Source organism: Haliaeetus leucocephalus, unplaced genomic scaffold (genome assembly GCF_000737465.1).
Source record: "Haliaeetus leucocephalus isolate CR32 unplaced genomic scaffold, Haliaeetus_leucocephalus-4.0 Scaffold2, whole genome shotgun sequence".
Classification (NCBI taxonomy): domain Eukaryota; kingdom Metazoa; phylum Chordata; class Aves; order Accipitriformes; family Accipitridae; genus Haliaeetus; species Haliaeetus leucocephalus.
The window spans coordinates 7904951-7923697 of record NW_010972438.1 but is presented as its reverse complement, the minus strand read 5'-3'; the positions used below and the strand labels follow the sequence as shown (position 1 = coordinate 7923697).

At 43.6% G+C, this 18747-nt stretch overlaps 1 protein-coding gene across 1 annotated transcript in view; it reads right to left on the bottom strand.

The window, feature by feature from the left end:
- The window catches only part of MAGI1 (membrane associated guanylate kinase, WW and PDZ domain containing 1), a 353741-nt gene that overhangs the window by 49421 nt on the left and 285573 nt on the right, over positions 1-18747 (bottom strand). Inside the window, exons 7-12 of the mRNA XM_010570894.1 lie at positions 17271-17306; positions 12730-12787; positions 10341-10474; positions 9256-9348; positions 5382-5564; positions 3675-4295 (exon numbers count right to left, since the gene is read on the bottom strand). Of these exons, the coding sequence (XP_010569196.1) occupies positions 3675-4295; positions 5382-5564; positions 9256-9348; positions 10341-10474; positions 12730-12787; positions 17271-17306 (1125 nt within the window). The remainder of the gene's footprint in view (positions 1-3674; positions 4296-5381; positions 5565-9255; positions 9349-10340; positions 10475-12729; positions 12788-17270; positions 17307-18747) is intronic.

The following is an 18747-nucleotide window of genomic DNA, read 5'->3' as shown; positions in this document are numbered from 1 at the left end:
GAATGAAGAGGTATTTGAGAATTGCTTATTTCAGTCGATTACTGTGCGTAGACAAGACTTCAATGACAAATGGATTTCAAGTGGCAAATATTACCTTCTTTCTTTGCTTTTTTTCTGAGAAAAGTACTTTATGTACTTGATAGGTACAAGGTTAAAAGAACCTTTTCAGCTACAAGAATTCAAAATAAAGGCGTGCCTTTTGTGACCTTATTAACAATAATTCTTTAAAATAACTGAAATGTGTAATCACATTGTGCAGTGCAGGGACAAAAGCATATACTTAATTCTGCATTTGGTAACCAGTAGCGCTGGTTTACTCTCAGGTACACAGCCCTTGAACGGTCCTGCTGGGTTAGCAAGCATCTCCTCTGCTGTTGCAGGCACCATGTCGTATCGCCTTCAAACGTGCTGAGCTTCACCTTCAGACGACAAAGCCTTTATGCCTCCTCCAGTTTGACTTACAGGCTCTAATGGGTTGGCACTTTCTTCTGATTTCCAGTTTAAATTACTCATGGCTGAACAACACCCAGTTGTTCTTCAGCCAACTCTTTGGTTTAAGTATCTTCTATCTCTCCTACCTAATAGTTAGACAATACTTTTGTCCCCTCTGTCCCTTCATCTTGCTAAGCAAAAGCAGCTTTTCCGATCTGCTCTCGCCTACAGCCCAATTAGCTCCTCTGCACCCTGCCTTTGCCGGGAATTCATCCTTTCTGAATCCCTCAAGTGTTGAAGTCCAAGCCATGAGATATGCTCAGTGAGTTTTGTCCAGCACTATGTACGGGTGAAATAAGAAAAGAGCAGCAATAATATAATTAAACCCTAGAGAGGGGAGAAGGAAGGGGAAAATAAAAAATTAAAACAGAACATAGATAAGGCAAGTTTTCTATGGGGCCCCTGGGAAGCAAAATCTCAATGACCTGACATTGTCCCTCTCTTAATGTATTTATCCCCCTGCCCCAATCTTGTATGAGTCCTGCAAACCATTTTTGGATGACACATGAGCAGCCAAGCGCGCAGAGGGGGCATTTCAGCTTCATCCTTCCTGAAATCATCCTTCTGTTCCTCACTCAATGGCAACGGCAGGACTCACCTGCTCCCATAAGCCAGCGCTTCAGCTGAATACACTTTACAGTAAATATTTTACAGGCTGCTCTCAGCGGCTGTGGGTTTGCATTTTAACAATTAAACCTTGTTGTTGGGAGTGCACCAGTAGCTTGGAGCAGGCAGAGCTTTTCCCGTATATTACACATCTCTTTCTGATATTTTTCTGCCTGATTAGTAATCACTTCTGACAAATCCTTTCGACAGCTCTGAACACCAGCCTTAGTGTTGCAGGGATGCTTCATGCAAAGCCTGACTGAATGCAAATGTTAGGCTAATGCAAGGATGCCTGACAGCATCTGAGCATTTTCTTCGCTGGACACCAGAGGGAGGAGGAGGAAAGGACAACTGACAGTGAAGCTAAAGAAGAACTCCTTCAAGAGCCCTGAAGGAGGTTATCAGACACCGGAGCCAAATACATTTCTGTAATTGGACCAAAATAAATAGTGGCACCTTGTCTGGGGATGGTACTTCTGAGAAAAGACTCGGCAAGGGTAACACAAGGTAAAGTTCCAGGAGCAAGGACCCAAGCGCAGCAGCACTGAGCGCTGGGTGCATCTTAGCCAGCACCATCTCACAAGGTTTAAACAAACCTGACTGGGTTTGATGCTGGGGCTACTATTGCTGTCCGTATTCTGCTTGGCTTCTGTGTCACAACCTGAGAGCCTTTCGGTCCAGCTTGCTTCTGGATGTGAAGAAAAACATGTTTCAATGATTAACTGTGGATCCAGGGCCACCACAGTTTCTGAGTCCTGTACCACGAGAGCGTGAAATTTGGAACTGCAAGTGCTCTATGCTCAGATGAAAATGTCAGGACCTTGAAGGAGGGAGGGAGGCAGTTCAAGGAGATTGATACGTTATCTATCTAGGAAGGTGATAGCAAATGCTCAACACGTGGTTAGTATCTTGATTAAATAAAAGTAGAAGAGAGACATTCAGCAAGATTACCAGGGAACTAATAACTATCTTATTAAAACTATGCTTTTATTTCCTCATGAAATCTTTTCATTATGCCTTCAAGGCATAAGGAGGATTATTAAATGTCAGCCACAATTCAAATAATTAATGTATGGTGTTACCAGATATATATGCACTCTCCAGGAGGGTTAATAATAGCTGCTATTTTTCTTCCAACCATATTTTCCCCATAGTACATACATTAATCACGAGAACGAAGTGCATTTTTTAAACCTCTCTGGCATTGAAAGTCTTTAAGGAACTCACACTTTGAAAATTGGAGAACTCTTAATATATTCTGTTCTCTACTTTTTAATTTACTATCAAAATAGAAAAACACAGTAAGTACTTGGAAAGGAAGGAGCAGGAGAAAAGCAGTGCTTTCTCCAGAGCTGCTATTAATTGCAGAATCAATTCCTTGAAATAGGTCTTTAAAAACAACAAACCAGAGTTGCAAATTCAGAAAGCAACCTGTCCCCCCATTTAAAGGGACTGGCATTTGTTGCTAACTACTACAATCAAAACACTTTAGAAAATGCATCAGAAAAGTGCTTTTATATATATATATGGCTGGGGGCTGCGTTCAGCACCTACTTGCCAGCTTCACTGTCTCTGCAGCATGCTCGTCGCTGCGAGGCGCTGAGCACCGATGTGTGCGTTGTCCATGAAAACCGCTGCACGGGACAGAGAGCGCAGCCGGGACGGGCCTTCACCCCCTCAGATGCCCGCTGCCAGTGCCAGAGCAGAAGGAGGGAGAGCTGACCCCTCTGCTCTTGATTTTGCATTCAACAGCTGACCTGGACTTTCCCTGCGAGCTTGACACTAACTCCTCCAGTAATTTTAATCCACGGACTAAAAGTGTGCTACGTGAGGTGGGGCATGGTACCTCGGATTATTTTACACTTACTATGTGCAGGGAAAGAGTTTCTGTGGACGGGCTGACCCCACTGACAGGTTACCTACCATCCATGCTCCCATGTGGGCTGCAGACACTGCCCGTAGGGTGTTTTTTGTAAGTGCTGGCAGCCTCTCAGCAATGCAACCAAAACTGAGCTCGGCTCCCGATTGCGCAGCAAATTAACATGTTCAGAAGCAACACTTCAATTGCTTACAACTTGGAGAAGTTTAAATTCTCTCCTCCACTCCCAACTGTATCCCAGGTGTAACCCTTCCACAGGGAAAAGTCATTGGATATCTGATTTTGAACACTGTAAATTACAGAACGTATTACCAGCCTCTTCCATCCCCCAAAACAGTTCAAGAAACGTCCATGTTCTATTTAAAATAATTAAGTTTTACAAGCATGAGATCAGGTTTGTTGTTTCAGTAAAGGTGTAACCGTAGTGTAACCATGCCACCCTTTTGTGTATGACCAGAAGACGGCGTGTAGCGCATGTGCGCATGGCACCTCCACGCACGTTCACCCCGGTGCAGCATCAAAACAACAAATAATTTCAACCGTCTGTGTGACCTGACAACTGCCAACCTGGGGCAGTTCCCACACCTCAGGACATAACCCATTTCTACAGAGAAGCTTAGGAGAGCAGGTCTTTCATGACATGCATTTTTCTAAAAATTTCAAGAAGAAATATTTTAAAGCAGTTTTGAAGACTTACCTCCTCGCTGCACCAGCAACGTGACTTCGCTTCCCTTAGGACATTCAATCAGCATATCCACCACCTGGTTGTGAGTGAGGCTCTGCACATTCTTCTTGTTGACTTCGACTATAAGGTCACCCTCCTTCAGGCCGCGGCACCTTGGGCTGTCCACAATTTGTTTCACTCTTTGGCCACCCCCACCAGGACTGTCTGCTATAGTAAACCCAAAGCCCATAGGCCCTTTCACTATATGCACAGTTATGAGTTCCGGTTGTGTTGCTATCGAAGACGCCAAAGACACCGTGTCATTGGGGTAACCATGGGGTCCGTTGGAGGAGACCTCAGCCGGGCTGCTGGGTCTCGCTTCCTTTGTGCCATTTACTTTCCCTGTTTTACTACTGTGGCTCGCTGGGGAGTCGTAATTTTCCTGCCCGTTCACAATGATCGGCTCTTTGTCCAAAATTGCCACGGACGTAACCAGGCTCGTGTTGGGATCGTCGGGATCGAAGGGCAGGGGGTAGCCTCGGCACAGTTCGAGGTCCACGCTGGCACCGATGGGGATGGACTGGAAGATTTTCACAACTTGAGCGTGAGTGTGCCCCAGCACACAGGTATCGTTCACACTGACTATGACGTCCCCTGCAGAGGACACAGACAGATATACCAAACACGTATGTTTTGTGCACCCCAGGAAGGTGAGGACTAGAGCCTGTGAGCTGATCCGCAGCATCCACAGGTACCACTCACAGGGAAATAGCAGCATTTAAGTACCTTTGCAAGGAAAAGGAATGGTGACACTTGGGCAAGCAAGAACTCTCTATATGCAACGGATTCATTGCATAAAGCCTTTATGTACATAAACATTTTTGAAAGTGAAAATGGAATTGCCTCATGAAAAAATTAATAAATTCAAATGACGGTATATGGCCCATTTAACAGTTATTTCAAAGCCTGGCTCTCACTGTTATACGCTGTGCTACACTGACATATGATAGAAACAAAACTGAGAGCACGAGAGCTATAACAGAAGGCTCTCAAATACCAACTGCTCAAATATGGTGCCACGTGTCACGTCTCAGACATACTTTGGCCTGAAATCTAGGTACCGATTAAGTTATCATTCATTTTTTAACACTGGGGCTACAACACCGGGATGTTTAATGTTATGATGTTCCACCTGCAAGTGAGGAGTTGTGACCTTAGGTGAATCCTAACAGGATTTCATCATGCTGGGCCTGATCTCTGGCAAAACAAATTGGCCCTTGGCACCTCCACATAGGGAAACGCAAACTAGCCCACTCCTCCACCCATTCCCTGGGAGTAGCTTGGAAGGAGGGGTGAGCGGCATGGCAGATACGCAAAACATAGTGATGCAGCCCTACAAAAATACAGCAGCCATTGCCACAGTGGGGAGCAGTAACCCACAGCCTGCTGTGGGACCCCACAACCGCTGGCTCCTCTCCACAGGTCAGCATGGGGAGAGCAGGAGCTGGTAGAGTCCCAGCTAGTTATTTTGGCACCTGAGAAATTCCAGGACATAAAGTGCCTTGCTGTAAGATTTTGAACATACCCCTTTATATATCTCGCTTCCTAATGGGAAAGCTGAATGCCTTTCCCCAAAAAGGGGATGAGGGCTACAGTTCTTTATGAATTGCACATAAAATCAGCAGTAAAAATACAAATCAAAGTGGTGGTGGTGGTGATTTTGATATAAAGCATCGGTACCTGTTTCCATTTTGCCATCCAGCGCTGCGGGGCCGTCAAGCACCAAACTTTTGATTTGGAGAAATTCATCCGGCTCATCCCCTCCAACGACGGTGAAGCCAAAACCCCTGCTGCTTTTCCTTAGCTTGGTGTGGATGAACTTGCCTTTCAACTCAGAAGGGTTTCGTGTAAAAAAAGGTTTTCCTGTGTAGGAAGTTTGGAAAAATCTATAAACAGGCAGGCAAGAGCGTTTGATCTGTTCTTCCTCTGCCCCTCCCCGTTCTAACAAGTACACAGACAAACACAGTGGTGTGCTGGGACAGGACTGCACTTCACTCCAGCATCTTCTCACTTCATCGCACTCCACCCGTCTCCTTGGATCCAATCATGCAGTAAAAGGAGTGAGCACAAACCCCTAGTACCTGGCACTTTGTTAGCTGTGGTTGTGCACACCAAAGACCCAAGGCTACAAAGGGGAAAACATGCTGCTTTAAAGAATGAAATATATCAAAGCTGGCAATGCTGGCTTAGATATGTGTCTTATCTCTGTCCTGAGGTGGTTATATCCATCCCAGGAAGGATGGGACAGGGGCAGCACAAATGCCTCCTACAGAAGGAGTCTGCAGCGAGAATTTCTGCAGAAAGGAATAACATTATGTTTTTCACCACTTGGCCTTCTCCCAACCCACCGAGCAAAAAGCAACTTCTGAGCTCTGGCAAGACACCGTGTAACCCTTTAGCATGACCCCCCCCACCCCACATCGCTACCACCCTGTGGCCTCCTCCAGTGAAAAAGGGGAGGACACTGATGTCGTTCTTCAGACACCGTTTGAAGTCTTTTCTCTTGCCTTTCTGCTCCTTGCCTGTTGTGGATGAAACGCTGCCATTGTGAAGTACGGATCAAAGAGCAGCCCGGGACCGGAGCGGCTGTGCTGGAGGGCTCTTAATGCTCTCTGGGAACACGGTTAAGAGGAATGAGGTGCTCCAAAGACAAAAGCGCATCCTTGCAAAGCATGTTGCACAGGCTCGGAAAAGGGATCACGCTTGCTGTACTTCACAGTGCCAACACTAAACACCTTTGCACTTTTAATTGTTTTTAATGCTTAGAGGGGAAAAGCCTGTGCCACTAAGCCCTCTGGTGACAGCTTCAGGATCAGCAGTGTGTATTGCAGCCGGGAGAGCTGGCATACTTTCAAAAACCTCGGCAGCGTTGCCATGGGCCTCGGTTCAGAAAAGAGACCTTGAGGGAGAGTGAGGGGATTTGAGACTCGTAAGCCTTTGACTGGGGGGGAAAAAAAAAAGTATATTTGAAGATTATTCATGAGGGGGCAGTGTGAGGACTTGCGGTCTTCTGCCTTTGAAGGGTAGCGCAGGAACACAGTAATCCTGCACATCGTGGGCAGATGCTCCGCTCAGACCCCAAGCTGTAAAAAAGCCCTGACTATCAAAGTGCAACCCAACGTCTCAGGTAACAAATACGGCTGAGAGGCAGCATGCAGAGGGGCTTGGTCCTGTGCTGATTTCTGGTTCAAAAGACAAGCAGAACAAGCACAGCTTGCTGGCATCTGCCTACAAATACGGGGTGAACTTGCCCTGCGCTAACAGGATAGCAGCACCACAGGCTATGTCCCACCCACAGCATTTGGGAGGGGATCGCGTTTTAAATGATTGTATCTACAAAACCCCAGGTGGGAGAGCAGTGCCAGGGTCCTTATGCCCATGTCGCTGCCAGCAGTGCCCTCAGTGGGAGAGATGGAAACCCCTGGGCATAGGGCAGGGGGACAGGGAAGCTGGAAATAGTTGCTGCAATGGGGAGCGAGAGAAGAGGGAGCAGCACTGAGAAAGGAAGAGGAAGGAATGAAAGAGAGAAGGAGTCATCAGCGGGTACCAGGACATGTCACTCAGAGTGGTGCCGAGACAGGCTAATGCTCTCCTGTAATGTTGCTGCACAATTTCGGTGGCTGGCAGTCAGGAGTGGGAGGAGAGCTGAGTAAGGCTTCTAACGTCATCCCCTGCATTGACGGGTCCTTTGCATTGCCGTGCACGGATGCTTGGGCAGCCTTTGCTTCAGCCTGACAGTGTAAAAGGCAGAGGTGGCATTCACAGGTATCTCCCCGAGGAAGACCAGCATTTTTGGGGCATGCTGATGACATGCTTAACCCCAGATGCCTGGTGGTCTGGGTACCATCCCCAGACCTCCCGCGTTTTTCCTTGCTGGGAGTCCGGATTACTCCAATACCCCTCGGGAATGTGCTGGGGGCTTTTGGATACTGCTAAATTTACAACATCTGTTTTGGAAGGGCTGACCTGCTGCCACCTGCCGCAGAGAGCACTCCCTGGCTCTTCGTGGCAGGAAAGGCTGCTGGGACAGCAGCACCCCGGCCAGGCTCACCACGGCCGACCTGCAGAGCACAGGAGTATTTCCCAGCTCCCAGGGCCAGCCTCCCCCCAGCTGCTCCCAGCTCTGTCACGATGATGTCCAGCCAGATTCCCCCTCTCTCACCTTCCCCAGCCTCTGGCTCCTGCAGACCAGGGCAAAGCCATGCAATTTAGATGTACCCAAAGATGAAGCCTACTTACAAGCACTTATAACCAGAGAGCACTTAAGACTGCAACAGGTACAAGTGGAACTCTCTGTCCCTGCTGGCAACCTGATTTGGCAATGTTTCAGCTCACACTGCAAATTCAGGAACAATTCAAGTCTGTCTGGTCAGTTATTTAAGACAAGCAACTGGTTTGTGAACAGTTGGCTATACACAGACCATTGATGCTAATAAATAAGGCTGTCATAGCCCAAAGTACTTGTACATGTGTACAGCTTCATAGTAGGTCTGCAGCATTTGGACTTACTGTCATTCTCTCCTCATGCAGAACTTTCCAGAGGACCTTCAACTTAGATTTTGCAGAAACATGTTGTAATTTGCTCCTAACATATGGCCATGGCACTTATGCCTCTTCAGCCTCTGTTACTACAGAGATTCAGCACGGGAGGCCTGGTAGCTCTGCAAAGGTCTCCAAGTGGCAGAGGATCTCCCTCTTCTGGTGTTCCCCTCAGGTCCTATGCCCCCCAGATTTTCATTTGGATTCAAAGCACACAAAAAGGAGATTCCATAAAGTTGCAAGCCAGACTCATCCATGGCAATACCAGAACCTGGCTGCTCAGATGTCACAAATGCAACCAAGACACCCCAAGCACTCCAAAACCAAGGTCCTGCCCAGCAGTGCAGACAACCTATGCATATCACAGCTCCCAAACATGCTGACCAGTTTTCTTAAACTCTTAAAATACTTTCACTTGAAACCCTACCTGCCCACAAATGCAGACATGGGGTCACACTGGCTTTGGCTCTCACGTTACCACGTTAATGCATGTCTGTGTCTTAATCACAGTGCAACATGGTGAAATTTTGTGCTGCTTTTTGGGAGGGAATGTTGACCTATGAGAACAGAAGGAAATCTCTGCACTAGATCTTATTATAAGAGCCATATTTTAAACTCAGTAGAGTTTAGAAGGTGTAAAAGCCTAATCCTTGCATATCCATACAGCTCCGTAGAAAAGAGTCTCCTCCTACTCGCACTTGTAAGTTGCTGCTAAATCCCACCGATGTTGTAACTCACGTTTTCACCATGCCTTTTTAAAGATTTGGAACGCTACACAGAGAATAGCCACAATCCTTTTCTGATGCAGGTGATCTCATTTGCCTCTTGCATTTGGCAACAAATGTGGTCTCGAAACAACTAGTCTTAAAATCTATGGGAATACAGATAAGCAGGCACGTTCCCTGGCGTGTGACACTAGTCATGGAGATACTCCCTTTGCTCATGGCTGAGGGAATTTCATTCTCAGGAAAAAAACCTTGTTGCACTTTTACAACTGGTTTAACAAGGTTGTTACCTTGCACTGGCGCTTCCCGAACTGTCTCTTGGTTGTTTGAAACATGGTTTGGAGCAGCGGGTGGTGGGAGAGATGGACACTCCTCTGTCCATTCTAGAGAGGGCAGAGAGGGAAATGTTACTCGTTTCACAACAGCACTATGAGCTCCTGCACGTACACACACTGGGAGTGTGGGGTTCAAGCAGAGGAGACGTGAGAAGCATGGCAAGAGAGGAAACAGAGTCACGGACAGAAGGAATAAAATGAGTGGGATGTCCAAAAATCAGTTCTGGAGGACTCTCTATGTCCAGGTCAACTAATCCATCTGCTGGGACACCCTATCTCCCTCTCGAACTTGGGACTTGATTTGCATCTAAGTGGTCTCGACATTTATATGAAATCTATTCCCCACGGCACTCATGGCATCTAAGTAGAAGAACTAATGTTGTGGGAAATGGGGCTGCAGGAGGAATGTTGAAGCCTAAATTATTTTCCCCTTGGATAATAACTGTTGTGAAGTAACTTGGCGTGAAAGCTACGAAGGTACCAAAACAAACCCAAATGTGACAGGCCCCTCACTACAGTTGGGCTGCATTTAAAGGGAAGAAAAAAAAAAGAAAAGAAAAAAAAGGCAGGGGGGAAGTGTTTTAAAATAATGAAATTACTTCAAATGTTAGAGCTTGACAACCCGAAGCTCTTGGGTTAAGAAGTCTCTCATTCAGAGGGATTTCTTTAGTGCGCATGTAAATGCCCACTCCTCATCCCCTTTGGTAGCCTGTGAGTCCCAATACAGACTGGAACACCACCAGCTACAGTGAGTAACTTGATGGAGCAGATTACATAGGAAAACATGCGTTTTGATTGTCTCTGGGAAGGTTAGAAACTTTTCAGAAATAAAGGACATTAAAAGAAAATTCTCTCCCCTTTAGCAGGGTGAAAGCTACTATGTTTAAGTGGTTATACGGTTTAGATTTTCTCTTTTGCTGCACCTTACATGAAGGGCATATGCAACCTTTCCTATGCACGTCATTTGGCCTTTAAATGCTAAGGCCACAGAAGGAAGGACAAACATATTGGCATGGTGCTGCCAAGGCAAGGGAGGGCACGTTCCCTCATGAAAAGCCCAATCATCACGCTTTGGTGGTGCCAACCTTCTGGTGGCTGTTGCTGCTGCTCAAGCTGTTTCTTCCTCTTTGCTTCAAGAACTGGGTTTTCATACTGGGTCTTCCGGTTGATGTGGCTGGAGATGAAACAGAGCAATAAATTAGGAAACCCTTTATGTGAAAAGCAGGAATGACGGCCAGGCATGAAACTCCTCTGAGGAAAGGAGTAAAATACCAAACAAACCCAACAGCAGTGTATGTGGAGCAAGGCTCACCTAGTTGTGCCAAAAAAGCATATTTAGGAAAACAAGCGGATTCCAGTATTGGTATGATGTCTTGAGTAGGAATGGCTAATTCCTTCAAATACATTAAAGTAGTGATCTATCTGTGAAAAATGAGATTAAAACAGAAAAGGCGCTCTGTCTCATTGCATTTTAAAAGACAGGCCTATATCATGCCTGCTTTAATCAGATTTCCAGAGGTGCAGTCACTCCCTGGCTCACTGAAATTAAAAAAAACCAAACAAACACAAACCCAAAACCCAACAACTGGTAACATCTGTCAGCTATCTGAACAATGCACACTATTAACAGGGTGTCTTACAAATATCTGCAGGGACGCAGGCTATGAGTTGAAAAAGCTGGGCTCTAAATGGACCAAAATATATTCAGAATCAGCCACCAGCAAAACTCCCAGTGGAAACTAGCATTTGGTGAAACTTGAGCTGTCCTCCTTGGAGGGCCATTAGGCAGCTTTTGACCCGTATGAGATGTTTCGAGCCAATACCTCTCACCAATCTCAGGAAAAGGAAAAAAAAGCAGCCCAGCCCCAAACATGGCAGACAAGCAATGCGCTCCACAGAGGATTAACCATTTTATGAACCAAACAACGAACACCAGCCACAGATGCCAGGGCGGTGGCGGCAGGTCTGGGCACTCGCTGCAGATCAGATGAGCTGCTCATCAACTGTTCAAGAGCAATTTTTCAGTAGTGATTTTGCTACAGCAGAGGAGCAGGTAGACCTTAGGAAATTGTATTAGCTTAAAGCCCATCATTGTATCCAAAGCAAAGTTTACCATTATGAACTTACTATTTTATTGTCTCTTGTCCCATGTGTCTTTATTTAAAAAAACAAAACAAAACAAATCAAACCCAAATGAACAACCAACCACTTTTTCAAGTAATCACAATATCAGCACTCTAGATAGTTATGTTAAGATTTTTTTCTGCTAAAGATCAATATTAAATCACTGGAAAAATATTTAACTAATTTCCCATTTCAAGATATCTTCAGAAACTTAAGAACAAATAACTACTTTAAAAATGATATAAACCTTTTCATGATACAGTTGTTTCTCAATAAAAACTATTATGCAATTATAGAGTGCCTGAACTGGAAGAGACAGAGACAAATGCTCAAATTATAACCATCTTGCTAGCTTATAGATAGCAAATAAAATAAACTTATGTCTCATTGCTGTTACTTTTCTATTTAATTTCATCACTCAGGAGTGCTATAAAACTAACAGGCACGTATATATAAAGTGACAGGAAAAAATGCTGTAAGGAACTCTTGGCATGGCATTTAATAGCCAAAAAATATTCTTGATGTCTTTGGTAAATAAATGTTAAGCCTTAATTACACAGTTTGCTAACCTTGTTTCCCGAGGCACAGATGGTAGGGTCAGAAATAAGCCAAAGCAGACAGAAACTGTATTCCATGTCTATTCTGAGGGCTATCATAAGCCATCCTACTAGACAGGAGTATACACATAATTAAAAATTCATTTTATGGGGTCAGTGATGAAACAAAACTCAGATCTCTGGTTTCCCTAGGGAGTGATCTGACATCTAGATAAAGAAGAAGCTGTTCTAATTCCGGAGAGAGTCCCATTAAACCTGTAATTCTATTCACAACAACACAGCCTGATGCAAGAACCTCTGCTGTGGCTGTTTGGTCACACAGGCTCATCCATTCCTCCCTTTGAGCGTCTTCTGACTTGTAACTGAATTGGTGGTCTGCTTTGCACGCTCGCATGTTGATCATAGCACTATACGAAGGAGATCAAGCTCAGTTAATTGCACACTTGTTAATGTTCTCTGGATGGAGGTATTTTGTGAGGTGCTGGGACTCCTGCACACCCCAACCCCGGGGTGCTCCTGTATCCCCTGAGCCCACCCCAGGGTGCTGCAGCCACAGCCCACCAGAGGATGGAGAATGGCAAGGCAGGGCTGCCCTTTCCCAGCAAATATAGCATCCCCCAGCCATTAAGGGGCCAGGGTCTCCTCCTCCTCCTCGGTATGAGATACTACCAACAAAGCATACAGACTGCTGCGGAGGAAAGCCTTCCTCCACGCGACAGCCACACCAGAACCGGAGAGCAGCACTTACTCTACATAGTAGACACCATATACGGGATCCTCAATTTTCTCCCAACCAGCAGGCAACTCTGGAAATAGAAAAAACATTACTGAAGCCTCCAATGCAGATTTTTCTGACAGGTAGCTGCTCCTGCTCTGCGTGCAAAACTCATCAGTAGCTCAGACTTTGCTTCAAAAGCTTTTCAGAATGATCACAGCCTCCTTTTAAAGGCTGGCGTAGCACAGCCTGTCCTACCAGTGCTAGGTTAGCAAATCAGTGGGAAGATGCCCATGCCAGCCAATTTTAGATTTGTTTTTTTTCCATTAAATGAACAAGTGATCAATAAATTTCCTTTCTGAGAGTGCCTCAAGTACCCCCTTGGTTTCACCATCATGGGCAGAGGTGCCCTGGATGGAGCACTGCAGTGGAAGTCGATGCAGGCAACAGGCCAGAGGCATTTTAATGCCAACCGCTGAAGACAGGCAAGATTATGGCAAGCAATTGTAGCACACTAACAGAGAGACCACTTTTGTCTCCTGTACCAGGCCTGAGCCTTTTATGCTCACTATTGCTGGAAAAAAAAAAAGGGGGGTTTGACTCCTTTCTTAGGGATTTACACTGCATCACTCAGCAGTGAGTCCAACACAAAAGCGCATCTTGAAACAGGACAAAGCGAATTTAACGTAAACGCCCGGCACATGGAATCCACCCAAGTGGGGCTGGCACACACAGATGTATTTTGCTGTATAGCACTTAATGTAAAAACACATATTGCCATAATCACATGTAACAGAGATTTCCTTTTTTAATTAGCATAATTAACAAAAAACAGTTCTGAAGATGAAATTAACATTTGGAAACGTATCCGCTTTTGTTCCTGTTCATTTTCTAGACCGCACATAGTACTTTAACTATAATTAGTGAATGTAATAAAATCACTTCAGCATCCAACTGAGGGTTATTAAAACTGTATGTATTACTTAAGGGCCTGATCCTTGTCCCACTTATTTAAACACAATGTTCCCGTTGGCTGTGGGTACTGAAGTAATCATCCTATTAACAATACAGAGTGGTGCGTTTGTGTAATACTGTGACTCAGCTCGAAAAAAGGCTCTACCATGCTATGGACTGTGCAAGTGTGGTCCCACAGACTCTGCACATTCATTTAAATTAAAAAAAAAAAAAAAAAAGCCATTGTCAGATAACACAAGCTTAAATACCCCATGCAAAACAATTTCTGAAAATTTATCACTAAATTGACAAGGCTGATAGTAAATAATCTGCTTATTATCAAATGCAAAGATTTATTTTCATTACTGGCATCAATTGCTGAGCCAATACAATCAACAGTGGCCCATTAATTAGAACAAATGTAACTATCTAGTTCTGCATTTATAGACTTCAACTATGTCACCATAAGGATAGAAATATCTCCAGACTGGAGATGAACAGAATCTATACAAACACACACGGACTAATTACTCAAAGTTTATGTTTGTGTTCAGAATTGGCTGGAGATCAGATGAAATCGATTTTCATGGTTTTTGCTCCACACGTCCCTTATTTGCAGATATAAGGTAGGTTTTCCATTCTTACTATTTTATCCTTATTGGGTTTAACATCTTTGGATTCCTTGAGACATAAGCAATTAAATGCAAGCCAGTGCTAACTTTTGGGCATGAAAATACTCCACAATTTTATCAGCAGATTGATCTGAAATAAATGCTTCAGAAACAGAGATTCCTTTACAGTGTGCAAGTGTACGTGAGAAAAAGTTAGAAAGCTAAAGGCCAATCTTGAAAGTCTTTTCGCAAAGGGAACTCTCAGGTTTGCAGAGGAGTCCCGTATAGTGAAAACGTTGTGGGACTGGCTTAAAAAGTTTCAGTGCAATTAAATTAAGACCTAGGATGCAACCAGGGAAATCACAAGTTGTGGCAGCCATTAACTCATTGCACTATGGTGAGAGCAGAATGGTAAGGAGACCAAGCTGGGGGTGGAAGAAAAATAAAAAGTGAATGAGGGAGAGGAGAAGTAATGCACAAATGCCTTAAAATAACTTTTCCACAAGTTTTCCTGCCAAATATCTTTTGTCTATTTTAGACTATTAAGTGTTTGCTATTTTTAAAGTTTAAACAAAAACTTTTTCTGCTTTTCTTCTATTCACAAAAGGTTTTGCTATTAATTTTTTTTTTCTTTTCTTTTAAAGAATTTTCACAGAGGGTCAGAAAACCAGCACTTTCCTAACCCCAAAAATGGTATTGTGCCAAAATCTTTCCAGTTTTCTATCTCTGCAGCTTTCCATTTAAGGAACACTTCTCTATGTTTTTGGAAATAACAATACACAAAACTGCAGCTCTCGACACATTTCTCGTTGATTACGTAGATGCGCTTTCTGACTTCTAAAAGCCTCTGAAAGTTCTCTAAAGCAAAAGGCAATATTCTCCACAGTCATGCTGCACAGTCTAGCTTCTTAGAGGCTTTAAATTATTCATCTCTCCTCTCTACCTCTCCTGCCAAACTGAAGATGACCCAGAGCATTAGATTTTATCACAAGTATGAGATTTCCAAAAACATTTTGCATCATTAGGAGCCTTAGTGAGCCATATGGTTTTTATTTTGGCACATCCATGCAGCACTCTGCAGTCTCAGAGCATTTGTCAGCAGGTAAATTCAATGGACAAATACCCAATTTTACACTTTTAAGCCTGAGGTAAATACACAGATTCCTACTGAGATGCTCTTGTTTAGTATCCTACCCTACAGAGGGGATGGATGGATTCTTAAAAAAAACTTCTCCAACCGCCAGCTATTTTAGTCGCACCCATCCATCACTAAAAAGGAGCTGGAGATGACTTCAGTATACTCAGCTCTTACTGCTCCCTGTGAGGACGGGAGGATCTGCACAAGCGTATGTCAAATTCTACTCTAAAGGTTAAATTATTGTGTCCTTTTGTAGAACCTTCTGTTAGAAAGAGGTGACTTATTACTCCATATTCAAGCCACCTCTTTGGAAAACAAGTTGTGCAAATGCTTCAAGTTTTAATTTTCTTATATTTAGAACAGAAACTGTTGACAAGCTAAGGAGCTAAATATCTGGCACCAACCAGTTTATATTAACCACGAGCACGGTTAATGAATAGGCCATAAGTTTTCACGCTCCCTCCCTAACGTTGCTGCAACCAGTTGAACCATTTGAAAATGTCTTTCTTTACACTGCAACATTCGCAAATCCCGAAAGTACATCGATGGGCTGTGAGCTCAATAAAGCTTATCTGCATTAAAACAAAGGGAACATCTCATGATGTTCCAGCAAAACACTTGTGTATGTAAGTGCCTGCAGAACTGGGGTCAGGCTTATCAATTAATGAGTTTCCCTGCATCTATTTTTTCTGCTCTTCTCTTGCACTAGATCCTCGTATGAGACTGAAAGAACCTCTCTCTTATTTTAAGTCACCCTTTGTGAAGACCTTCATGAGAAATCTTTGCAGGTTGTTGGTGTGCATCCACCTGCTTCTGATGTTACTTGGTCGGCTGCTGATTATTTGTATGAGCTGCGCGTACTGCTAGTGTACCACTAAAGCGACTGCATTCTTCTTTACATTGTCAGTTCTTTCAAATTCTTGCACTAAAAGAAGCTAGGCCTCCAACATTATTCCAGGCATATTATCCAGAAGAGCAGTTCCTGGCGTAGCGTTAAAAGTCCACTCGATAGCTGCTGGCTGCTGATGCCATATCAATCACCCAGAAGCAGGAAGGAGAATACACTTGCTTGCAAGTCATTACAGAAGCCAGAGGTTAATTCTCTGGTAATACAACCCTCCAGTATGCAGAACTATAAACTGTAAATACAGTCTTTTTTAAAAGCAATAATAGACCTAGTGGAAATAAAATCCTATGCAACCTCTTATGCCTTTCAGCTTTCCAAGTGCACTAGAGCATAGCTGAACAGAAATAACAACTACCTCCACCATCAGTATAAACAGAATAAGTACTGCTGAGATTAGATATCAAGACAGCATTCTTCACAAAAAGATGCAGCAAATAAAAGTGTACCACATCATTGAAAATCATCTGTTTATAAAATCACCTACTGAGGCAAAATTTTCAGCTGTTTCATTCACAAGCTCAGCAGAAGCATCCTATGTAATACTTAAACTTTCTAAATCACACTTTGCTTCTCTTGTTTGGGAAATGTCTGTGGCCCCAGTGAAAAAGCATCATTAGCTACTTGATTACAACTTTGGCATCTATAAGCTTTTTCGTGGAGCCAGTGATGCCAGTGGAAAAGCCCCTGACTTCTGTGGGGTCCAGGAGGAAACAACCTCAAACAAACTTTGCAAGATTAAGGCCCTCCAGCTTTCTTCAAACTCTGAATCAGTAAGAAAAACACTAGATCTGAAGCAAGGGGAAGATTAATGCTTTGTGGGCTAGGGAAGTTTTGCTGATAAATTAGGCTTGTTGAAATAAAAAAACTGAAAGATGCAAAATGATACAAAGGAGAAAGTAAGTAATTAAAGGCTTAAAACAGTGTGGTTGAAGTCAAACATCAAAACGAGAGATGGATGATTTACCTAGTTCACTGTCCAGTTCCTCCGTGTGTACCCCTTCTTCTCCAAGGGAAGAGCAGTAAATGAGACAGAAAAAATTAAAAGAAAATTTCAGATACCAGCACCAAGCAAGAAATTCCCTACAGCAAACAGCAGAACCAGCACTAATTTTCTACAGACCGAGCCCAAGCTTTCCATTTATCACACTTTAGTGATCAGAATATTGATGGATCTGATGTAGGTAATGAAAGAATTGGTTCTTGCATTCTCAAAATATCTGTATCAATTGACTACTTCCATGCCACGGTTTGATATGGCAAAGTAACACATTTGTGTTGTTCTCACTGTAGTGAAGCTTCTCCCTCAGATCTGTACAGTCCAACCTTTGCAATCCGTTCTGTAGAGACACGGATCTATCAGAAGGCCAGACCTGAATACTAATGAAGAAATCTGAGAGGAAAACCTTGCATATAAATAAGAACTAATGTAGCAAGGTTTTCAAGAAAGTACATAAATTTACGTGCATACAAGGTCCAATTGACTTCACTGTAACTACTCAGATGATTTAAGAGAGACATGAAGCGAAGCGCCTTGTTTCACTGGAGGCACAGGTCCACACCGAAGTCCAGATGCACTGGTGAAGCATATACAGGAATGCACCAGTTTTAGCGAGGCACCTGGGACAAAGATCACATAATTTTTCAAAGACACAAAGCCATCAATATTCACTGTTGCTCCATTTATCATTATCTGCTCCATATTCATAAGTTAACAGTGACACAGATGATTAAAGTATTGCTTAGCCTATAAATAATAATAATGCAGTCTGAAAATGAAAGATGATGACAAAACCAGAACAAAGATGGTAAAAACAGTCTTGGACCTAATACACTGAAGTATAAGCCACATAAATGAATGATAGAAGCAAACAGATGATGTAGTGTCACGGCATTGCTTTTGAAAATTTGGACACCTAAAAAACCACTTCCACAACCTGTTTGCAATATATTCTACCAAAGCAGTTGTTTAGGACCGTTAGCATAAATATGAATTGCAGTTTCCTTTGATAGCCTAAACAACTGGCAACGACCAAAAACTTGTCAGGGACACGTATCCTGATGAAGAAAAAACACAAGGCAACTGCACCCAAACAAATCTGAAACGACATCTAACATTTATAAAAACCACAAACAGGATGAGATCAAGCCTGAAAACTCACGCGCGCACACACACAACAAACAAAACAGAGGAGGAGTCCCGCTGACTTCAGTGGAAATACACCCTACAGCGACCCTTGCCAAAAATGTCCAGCTTCTACGATGCAGTAAAAATAACCTTCTCTCTTCTTTGCGCTCACATTGTTTTCTGAAATATAATTATTCTTATGTGCAAAGCAAGATCGGAGCAGCCAAGCAAAACAGTGCAGTGCACTGCTGTACCTACGAAGCAACTGGTTTAACTATTGAATGTTTAAAATATTCATTAACGAGAAACTTAGTGA